This window comes from Punica granatum, chromosome 5 (assembly GCF_007655135.1).
Source record: "Punica granatum isolate Tunisia-2019 chromosome 5, ASM765513v2, whole genome shotgun sequence".
NCBI lineage: Eukaryota > Viridiplantae > Streptophyta > Magnoliopsida > Myrtales > Lythraceae > Punica > Punica granatum.
Genome location: NC_045131.1, coordinates 17,633,664 through 17,644,919, shown reverse-complemented (window position 1 = coordinate 17,644,919; position 11,256 = coordinate 17,633,664). Strand labels below are relative to the sequence as shown.

Below are 11,256 nucleotides of genomic sequence, written 5' to 3'. Positions count from 1 at the left end.
TGAAGAATGGAGATGGCATTTTATTGCTTATAGAAAAGAAATGACTGTCATTTCTCCACCGGATCATATCAACAAACTATGCCACTGCCAATGCAACATACCATCAAATAAGATCATGATCATTTGCATCAGATCATAGAATGCAGACTCCTTTTCCTTCCTCAGCGTAAACTGACTTGGCCATGGTAACACGACATGAGCTATTAATAAATACTGATTAAAAAAATCACGGTAAGATCATATTTCAAAGAGAGCCCTGAACACCTGACTTTTTAGAGGCTCAACTATATCTGATTAATTCACTTCAGATTCCAGAGTGTAAATCCTAGTGGGATACTGTCTCAGAGCTAACCACATATAAGCATAACAAAGCCTAGCCAAATGAAACACTCTCCCATAAAAGGCCACCATGACTGTATCACATACCTTCAACCTCATAGAACTTCATCATCTCACCACAATAACTACCAGACAGACTTTGTAATCAAACCAGATCAAGCCATAGACTTCAGATGCCGGGAAGGATCTGTCCAGAGTGGTAAGGACAAAGATTCGAGAGGCTTCAGGAATGGACTGTCTCAGGTTAAATCATAAAGCTCAAAGACCTCTTCCCACATTCCATTCCACGAAGAGCACAAACGCCCACTATGATGCCCAATGTTCAGCCCCAAGCATCTCTTCCCCTGTATAACAACACAACGGCAAAATACAGGAGGAAATGATTATTCCATTCTCAATCTGTCAACTACCTTTACGATTACCACTACATTACATAACCCACTATCAAGCAACCGCTAGTTGCCCATAACTCGCTGCTACCAGATTGAGACCCCACAATTTCTACTTATCACGGATCAAATCAAGAAATGTGGTACTCAATCTTCCCTACGTCTGAATCATATCGGAGAAACTTGAAAGTATTTTATCAGAACTCAAACCACCACAGACAAGTTACTGTTACTCTCCCTCAAATTCTAAATCTGCAAAAAAAAACAAGTTCATAATGAAGAAGCAGATAAATATAAGCACACCAATTATAAAACTACACTCAAGCAAATACCAGATGAAGATTCATAACTAGGCATCTTTCTGGCCTACTATCTATATTATGCTACCAAAATAGATTTTGCATCTACAGAGATTTAGGCAACCCAACCAGTTCCAATGCATAGCGACATCCAACCTGGAGATCTGCTTCCTTTGCCGACGGACCAGAATCGCAGCAAAGATTCAATGACCTCACCGGGAAAATTGTTAAGCCGGAGATAGTAAACTTTAGAAAAGTCATTGTTGCTGAGCCTGCCTGTAAGTCCCATGAGGAGCATTAGGGTTATTCCCATAATTTCCAGACACATGCAACAGGTCAGATCTCCATGCTGCGCTCCCATTCACATCTCCATAACCACCTCCCATGTATCCCATATTGCTCCCTTGCATCTCTCCTACTCCAGGACCACGAACCCCATTGCCTGGTGAACTACCATATCGCCCTCCAATGCCATATCCAGCCTCAGCTCCAGCATAACCACCATATCCATAAGCCTGACTGCCATAGCCCACAACTCCTCCTGGAGATTGAACTGAAGGAGTGGAGACAGGACCGCCACCAACAGCCCCAGAACCAGCAGAGGTAGCGCCCCAGGGAGCAGCACCTCCATATCCCATAGCTCCAAACCCAGAAGATTGAGAGCTCCATGGAGCTCTGGCACCCCCTTGTGGACCAACACCAAAACCTGGAGTAGGGACATTTGGGTTCCCATAAGCTCTAGCACTGGGACTACCATAACTTCCATAACCAGTATAACCGATTCCACCATTGGTGGGACCATACCCATAGCCAGGTGTACCATACCCAGAAGAACCATAGGGTGGGAAGCCACCAGCAGAACCATGGGGCTGCATGTACCTCGAAGAATCCATTCTCCCATCAATAGAGCTTCCGTTGCCAACGGAACTGCCATAACCCTGATAGCCGCCACCACTGATCATTGTACGGTTACCTCCACCAGGATTGGCGTCTTTTGGAAGAGCACGCTTAACTTCCACTTTCTTTCCACTCAAGTCGTGGAACGTCTTGTGTAGAACTCTGTCGACAGCATCCTCACTTTCAAAAGATATGAAACCAAATCCCCGAGGCCGTTGGGTGTTCTGATCGTACATTACTACTACATCAGTCACAGTGCCATAGGTTTCAAAATACTGACGGAATTCTTCCTCTGTAAGTGTTGAAGGCAGGCCGCCCACAAAAATCTTTTTGGTTCGAATAGTTCCACCAACTCCTGCACTCCGACCAGCATTAGCAACTCCAGATCTCACGTTGGTTTGCTGCTCCTCCCTTGATAGAGCCCTCTTAGCTTCAACCTGGTAACCAGTAGAACAGGGCACTCTGTATGAGAGATAGTGAGAGAACAATGTTTCCATCAAGCCTAATGCCCAATGAACTATAAAGATACGCTCATAACAAGAGTGGCCAGCAACACAACCTTGAACAATTGTAACTAGGACTAGGATTCATTTTCCCGAAGAAAGTTATCTGATCGATGAAAATGTCGTTCTGATGAGTAGCAGCATAAATGCATATGTCAATTATTCCTCAATGAATCACCAAAAAATAAAAATAAAAAGGAAAAAATTCAAACTTGATTCAACTGGAGAAGCCCCAACAACAATTCTCCGAATAATCAATTGACCCTCTAAGTCCAATTACAGAAAATGTCAAGGCCGAAAAAAACAGAAACCCTAGCGGATCTGCTCACCGTTCTCCCATCGATGGTGTGCTTATCCTCAAGGACCTTGTCTAGGACATCCGGGTCGGAGAAGACGACGAACCCGAACCCACGGGGGCGGCCAGTGGTCTTGTCCTTCATGACGGCGGTCTGGAGGACGTCGCCGTACTGGCTGAAGTAGTCCGTGAGCTTGTCCTCGTTGGTCTCCCATGAAATCCCACCAATGAACAGCTTCCCCTGATCCGAATCCATCTCAGATCAGCTTCCGAGTTCGAAGCTTTGCTTGCTTGCTGCTGCTCTTTCTCTCCCTTCCAATGGAGGAAATATTTGCTTTGCCGTTTGGGAATTAGGGCTTCTGGAGCGACTCTGACTCACTGAGAGCAGAGAGAGTGAGGGCTCGGAAGCTTGAGAGAGCGGAGGGAAATAGGGGACTGTTCCGCTCCAACGGTGGAGATAAGGCTTGATGTGAGATGGACGGGCGAGATTGATTAGGGGTTTTGGAGGGATCGGTCTGACCCGGGCATGGCTTAAGAGGGTCTTGCCAAATATTTATACTCCATTTGATTTCGTAATTAAAATCACAAAACTTTAATTTTAACTCAACACACTACACAATCATTTGTAATTTTTCACAATCAAAATCAAAGTTACTTTAACTTTGAAACCAAACGCACCATTACAATCGGGTCGAACTACAAGGGGAGTTTTGAAAATGCATACAGCAGATAATCAATTTTCAATTGGGTTAATTTCAGTGACCAAAAAAAAAAGTTGGGTTAGTTTCAAAATAAAGCCCCAATTATACTTTGTTTACTAAATATATAGCCAAAACGATAGTTGTTAGAAATTCAAATAAGTATTTTTAAAACGTTTTGTTTATATCTACTGTAAACCGAGTTAATTTTTTCTTTACAGAATTAACCTTTTTCATTTTAAGAAAATAAAAAAAAATGATCTACAAAATACAAAGTGAATAAAATGGAAAAGGAAGATGTTCGGAGAAGAGACATTGATGGAGGCATGGGGCCCGTAATCTGCCACTCACATCGTAATTTGACAATTTGTCTTAAAGGTGAAAGGGAGGATAAAATCTGAGTGATGACAACTTATGACAATGTCGTGCCCCCCACTAGCCTCAATGTGCTCTACCTCTAATATTGTTTTTTATTTTTTATTTTTAATGTTATTTTAACTTTTAATTTTTTTTAAAGAAATTAATGAAAAGCATATGGAAAACTAGGGAAAATTTAATGCGAAATTTTTTTTTGACAAAAATATACATAATTGTATATGGATGTCATTATTTTGAAAGTACGTGTTTTTTATTTTCAAAATTTTTTTTTACTTTATTAGGAAAGAGAGTAAAGTATCGTTTTTTTTTAAAATTAACCCTTTTTAGTTTAGATTACATTTATCGTGTACATTTTCTTTTAGGTAAATTACAAATTTTTCGTTTTAATTTCATATCTTCAGATTTTTTTTATTAATTTGCCGATATGGTAGAGATCTTTGAAAAATAAAATAAATATATAAGGATAAAATGAGTTCTCCCTCGGAATTTAGTTCATGATATTTTGCGCAATTCTTAATAAAAATAACGCTACATCCCATTTACCATATCAATTAAAAAATCCATTTGAAAATGGAGTTGAATTTAACTTAACTTCACTTTATTTTTCCCTTAATTCAATCATACAATTATTATTTTTTTTTCAATTTAATAGCAAATTCTCCCATATATTTTTTCTTATCTACATTACAACTAATTTTTTAACATTAAAATTTTTCCAACTATTAATTACTTTTTTCTCAATTTAACAACACAATCATTTTTTTATCTTTTTTTCAATTATAATAATAAATTATTTAACTACTTTTGTTTTCATCCCGTGAAATTAAACTAAATCAAATTCTAGTCGATTACTAAACACAACACTGGTCTCTAACCTTGAAAATTTCTTTTAGTTACACTATATTCTTTTTTTTTCTTTCCTTTTTTGTTTGTTCTTATTTTCAATATTGGATGGTTTGTCCCCGAGCCCGCCAAACAACATCCCCTAAAAACCCAAAACCCCGCGGTTGCTACCAACTAGTGTTCTACGCGATCTCGTCAAGAGAGTAGCTGGACAAACCTCCCACCTATTCCAGGTTGTCGTTCTCCTCCTATTATTTATTAATTATTAATGTCTATCTTTAGCTCATGAATAATTCCGTGTTAGCAAATCTATATATACACACATGAAAGCTGCGAGTTTTTGGAGATTGTCGGAGAGGGTATAAATCGAATTCCGTATTGTCGCGACTGTTATTTGTTTTCGTTTTCGTTTTCATTTTTTATTATATTTTAATAAATTTATTTTATTTATAATATATTACATTCAACTTTCGATAAGTAAAAAATAATAATAATAATAATAAGTACGTTCACAGCTCGATTTCATTTAATTATGCATTTTTTTTGCTTTTAGTATATAGAATTAGAAAATTTTTCTTTTAAATTTTTATGTAAAATAATGCAATGATATTATACTTTACTTAGGTTGCGTTTCGTACATTACCATTAATTAAATTGCTGGTAATCCACATCGTCACGAGATAGATTGCTACTATTTAAATTACCCGTAATTCATTATTGTCATGTTTGGTATTTCAATCGACGTTACCGGTAATCTTCTTTTATTATATTTAATATTATAATAATTACAAATAACAAAAATAAACTTCCTGAAATACCCCCACACTCTCCGGGCTTTTCTTCTTCCTCCACGAAGCCCTTGCCGTTATTACTGCCACCGGCAGCCTCCACCTTGCTTCCATCTTGCCGAGGTCAACTCAGCCCTCACCAATCTCCACCATGCCCAGACCTTCATTTTCTTTTTCTTTTTTTCCTTTTTTTATTTTTTTAAAAGCAAAGAGCTCTGTGCTCGACTCAAGCAACATGGCATTTCTTCGAATTGAAGCAGAGAGCCTTTGTTTGAAGCCCCTGGTGCTTCAAATCGAAGCGGAGGAGCTTCGATCGACGCTTTGTTGCTTTGATTTGAAGCACAGAGGCTTCAATCGGAGCCCCTCTTCTTCGACTTGAAGCCGCTCAGCTTGTAAAGAAGAAAAAAAGGGTTAGGGTTCTTTGTCGAGAATGGCAGTGACAGTGGTGGCGGGACTGGCGGCAGCGCTGGCCGTCGGAAGTGATGGAAGTGGCTGGAAATGAGCGTGCAATTTTAAATTGCATTAAAATTGCATAAATTCAAAATTTTAAACTTAACAGCAACTACAATAAATTCAACTATCATTTGAATGTATATCAGCAACAGAGGTCGACAACCAACAAAATGAGGATGATATATCACATCCTTATCAATTTAAATTCGTCCAGATATCCACCATCGCTATATCCTTATTTTTACATATCCTTATTTTTATGCAAAACCTTATTTTGGTTTAGCAGCCGAAGGCTTTGGCTTTTGGAATCCTGTAAGTTTAATTCTAAACTCCAATAAGTTAGAAGCTTTCGTGTTTCCATGAGTTAGAAACTCTAGTATTTCATTGAATGAGGGACTTAATTTGAAATTCTATGAGTGAGATGGCACCATAATTTTGTGCCATTTGCAGTGTCTTCATTAGTCATGACTTGAAAAGTCACTCCACTGTAATGCAGCTTTGACCTATGTGACATCACCATAAACTCCGCTTCAACTTTTTATATATATGGATTAATAGATTGTAAGGTTACCTACCTAGTTAACAATAGAAGCATTAAATAAATACTATCTACAAAAAAAAATTATTAAGGAAATAGAAATGAGACTAACATAATCAAAACAATAGATTTTCTATAATTAAAAATTGGTATCAAATTAATAATAATTAAAATATGATAGAAAATTCCACATAATGCAGTAAAGATTATAACAACCCGTTTGGTTTTAGGGTTGGTTTTTAAAATTTTAACTCTAACGTTAACTCTACTCACTATACAACAAAAATCAACAACACAATTATTACTTTTTCTATTTTCTTCAATTTTTTAACTCTTCAATTTAATTTTTAATACTAAATTCTCTTAACTATTCATTACTTTTTCACACTTTTTTCTTATAATTCAACAACACAATCATTATAACCAAATTAAAATCAAAAATCAATTCTACTTAACTCTAAAACCAAACACACAATAATAATTTACTAAACTAAATGAAAGGAAAGCCTATAAAAAGGAATTTTGTCAAGAAGTGAAATATCTACTATTATTAGGAAATTATAAATTATCCCGATAACAGTTTGCACCCATTAGTTCTCGCCGCCGAATTGGAGCCAGCAAGTTGGTTTGGCGACACCGCACCCAGTCCCCAGCTCCCACTGTCACATGTTCTCTCTCTCTTTTTTTTTAGTAATAATAATAATCTCTTTTTCTTTTTTCTTTTTTCTTTTTTCTTTTTTCTTGAAGAACCTAGTTAGGGAGTTTATTTTTCATAGCGCAGCGAGACAAATAAAATTCATTTTCCCTATATCAATCCAAACACCTAAAATTAAAAATGCTTTCCGAAAAATCACTTTTTTCGGTGATGAATTTTTTTTTCCAATAATCATTTATGCCAGTCAAACGCCTAAAAAATATATTATCACATTTTTTTAGTATAACATCTGGGGGTTACCTAAATTAAAGTCAAGTCTGATCCCTCTTCAAACCAATTGACTTCATCTACTGCATCATCTTTATATATATATATATAGAGGAAAATGCAATTTGCCACCCAACCTTTGAACTCAATTGCATTATGCAATCTGAACTTTGAAAATTTGCAACTTGCCACCTGATTTATTTAAAAATAAGCACGACGCAACCTAATTGTACTTTCCGGTCACTTTTCCGGTCAAGCTAAGTCACATGCATGTCATGTGAGAATTTTAAAGGGCAAAATGGTCCTACACTTACTAATTGAAAATAGACTAAAAAAAATGTAAAAAGGAAAAAAGGAAAAAAGAGCTCAACCTCGATAGCGCACACATATCAACAGGGAAAGACAAAGGGGCAGAGCACACTGACAAGCACCACCTACCACTCTACTATATTCTTCCGTGCTCGAAGCTGAGCATGAGTGTGGCCCTCTTCCGGGCATCTGCAAGTAGAGATAGAGACAGAAGCAAACGGGAACAGATAGAGGAACACGGAGAGAGAAAGGGAACGAGAAAAGAGGGATCAACGCTTAGTTCTGGGGGAGGTAGCTCGGCCGAGACACATCGGAGTGAGCAATGTCGGAGCTTGAAAAGAGGGGCACGGTAATGAACTGATGTCATTAAGGAGAAGCCCGCCATGAAAGGCTAGACCACGCGGAGGAGCCGCGACCGTCATTGGAGCACTTGAAGCAGCAGCTTAAGGTTGGGGGACTAGTTTGTAAGTGACGAGACATTGGCAATGTGGTAGCGGCGACACATGTCGTTGATAGTTGGGGGGAGACATCGCCGGTGTGGCATTGATCGAAAGGGGGGATCGCCACTGTCCTCTTTCCCCTCCTTCCTCCTTTCCTTCTCCTTTTTTTGCCCTTTAAAATTCTCACTCTCACAAGACATGCATGTGACTTGGCTTGGCCGAAAAATACATTTAGGTTTCACCGTGCTTATTTTTAAATAGGTCAGGTAGCAAGTTGCAACTTTTCAAAGTTTGGGTTACGCAATGCAACTAGGTACAAAGGTCAGGTGCCAAACCACATTTTCCTCATATATATATATATATATATATATATATATATAATATATATTATTTTTCAGCAATTAACTAAATTATTAACTCGCCAATATCGCGGGCTTTTATATGATATAATTAGATAAAATAAGATAAAAACATTAGAGCAAGTCCAGGGGGCAAAAAAATGGGTGTCGGTGTCGCCCGCTAGACCCGGTGCCAGTGTGGCGGCACTACCTTGGCAATGCTGCCTGCTTAGCACTCTCCTTGGCACTGCCAGGGGAGTGCCGAGCCAATTGCAGTAGGTCGTGTGGCCTATCGATCCTACGCGAGCTGTTCCTTTTGTTAAGAAAAAATTGGTCAAAGAGCTGTTAGGGCTCTTTGACCAATTTTAATTTTTTTTAATAAAACATAAATTTTTTTTTTGCAAAAATATAATTAAAAATACTGTAATAATAAAAAATTTAATTTGCCAAGGTATGTATAATTAATGAAAATGATAATTAGTTTTACAAATTTAATTTGCTAATTTTTATAATTAGTTTTATAAAATAATATAATGGAAATGATAATTTTTATAATTTTTTTATTTGAAAGAGCCGTTGTCGTGCAATGGCTCTTTGAACCAGCCGCTAAATTTTAGCCGTTGGTTGTAATTTTTTTTTAAAACAATAAAAGAGTTATCTTCCCAAATCTATAGATATCACACGTACACAAAGTTTTTCTTACACCATTTCTATTCCTCCAAACTCTCAATACACTTTCTCCTCTCTCCCAAAAAACTAGACCCAAGTCAAGTCAATCTTGACGAATATCTCGATTACTTGCAAAATAATAACTTCTCTAACCCGGTCGATTCCTAAGATCCAAACCCTAAGAATTCCCCGATTCCTGAGAGTCCCCCAATTCCAAACCCAACTCTACCTGATGGTATCTCTTGCCATCCCATGGATTGAATGGAACAAATTTTGCGCAATGATTGATCATCGCATCGAACTCCTCCAGCAAAAGTACAAAGCAAGTACATCTTCCAGTTCCCATAAGGTGCTAGACAGAGACCGTGTAAGCGAACACGAACGCCTATGGATCGACTACTTTGCTGACGAGCCGGTGTCCCTCCTGAGATTTTCGGTGGAGGTTTCGAATGCAAACGTATGTCTTCCTATGCATTGTGGAACGTAAGTGTCGATGCCTATTTCCAACAGAGAGTTGATGCGGTTGGCCGACCCTCTTTATCCCCATTGTAAATATGTACAGCTGTAATCTGTATGTTAGCATACGGAGCTTCAGCTGACACGGTTGATGACTACGTGCGTATAGCCAAAAGCACCGCAATTGAATGCTTAGGAAAGATGCCATTTTGGTCTTCAAGGTTGAATACTTGCCTAAGCCAAATGCAAACGATGTCCAATGCTTACTACGGATGGGGGAGGCCCATCGCTTCCCTGGAATGATGGGAAACATTATATGCATGCATTGGCAGTGGAAGAATTGTCCAATAGCTTGGAAAGGTATGTACATGAGTGGTTATCATGGGGTGCTAGCTATAATACTTGAAGTAGTGGCTTCACATGACCTTTAGATATGGCATGCATTTTTACGAGTGTCTGGGTCTAACAACGACATCAATATTTTAGACTACTCACCGTTATTTGATGATGCGATGAAAGGTCGCACTCCGGAGGTAAATTTCATTATCAATGGCAAAAATTATACAATGGGACATTATCTAACTAATGGTATATATCCTGAACGGGCGACATCTGTGAAAACAATCCCCTGACCGTAGAGAGAGAAGAGGCAGTTATTTGCACATACCAAGAATCAGCATATAAAGATGTGGACCTCACATTTGTTGTGTTGTAAGCTCGGTCGCAATTATATGTGGCCCTACTCGAGGATGGTATAAAGAAACACTTGGAAAAATTATGCGAGCATGCATTATATTGCATAATATGATTATTGAGGATGAGAGGGACATGTATACCGTTGATTGCGATCCAATGCGCTTGTACGGCGATTTGAGGCCTGGCTTAGGACCGCAATTGGGGGAGGAACTTCCTGCTTCGTAAGAGACATATGTTCGAAATCATGTGAGAATTCGCGATAGACAAATGCATCGACAACTACAAGCAGATTTGGTGGAGCATATATGACAATTCCACAATAACCGTTCGTGATGTAATTTTTTTAGTATAATTGAATTAGATCGTTGTTATGAAATTTTTAAATTTTATTAATGTAAATTCTCATTTGTTTATTTAATTGTGTAATTCCTTATGTCATTAATTAATTAATTAATGAAATTAGTTAATTTTAACTAATTTAACTAATGTAATTAATTAACTTAATTGGTTTTTAAGTTTAATTAATTACATAATTTAACTAATTAACAATTATATTATACATAATTATTTATATATATATGTATATAATTTAAATAGTGCGTGAGTCTCCCATTAACACCCAAATAAAGTGCCAAGCATTGAAGAGGATTTTCAAAATTGAATGTGAGTGTCATGCTTTTTGATATGGCAAGCATTGGGTCGACATTGGCGCCCAACTTAGTGCCAAGCATTGGACTTGGTCTTAGGACACGGGACGGCTCCATCTCGGGTTCATGTGAACTCGTGTTATCCACCGGCCCTATCATTATTATTGCAAATCCAACGTTCCCTTTTTTCAAAAAGCCATCCTATTCCCATTCCTCGTCCTACTTGGAGCCAATTGCGTTTGAAATCTCTCTCTCTCTCTCTCTTTGTCTGAAACTAATTTGAAGCAATCCAACTCTCTCTCTCTCTCTCTCTCTCTATCTTTCTCTCTTGAGTTGAAGGGGACTTGTGCTTCTCATCA

General features: G+C 37.8%; 1 protein-coding gene across 5 annotated transcripts; it reads right to left on the bottom strand.

The window, feature by feature from the left end:
* LOC116208129 (heterogeneous nuclear ribonucleoprotein 1-like) lies at positions 1-3,200 on the bottom strand. 5 transcript variants are annotated; one of them, XR_004157010.1, is made up of 3 exons: positions 2,757-3,200; positions 1,157-2,361; positions 1-980 (listed from the first exon to the last, which is right to left on the bottom strand). XR_004157010.1 is itself a non-coding variant. In XM_031541384.1 (2 exons), the coding sequence occupies exons 1-2, from the start codon at positions 2,976-2,978 to the stop codon at positions 1,285-1,287; spliced, it is 1,299 nt and encodes a 432-aa protein (XP_031397244.1). In that variant the 5' UTR covers positions 2,979-3,199; the 3' UTR covers positions 199-1,284. The 5 variants fall into 5 exon arrangements, 1 of the variants encoding a protein (XP_031397244.1); XR_004157012.1 differs by having other exon boundaries at positions 1,184-2,361; XR_004157013.1 differs by having other exon boundaries at positions 1-683; positions 2,757-3,199.
* Between the last annotated feature and the right edge of the window lie 8,056 nt (positions 3,201-11,256).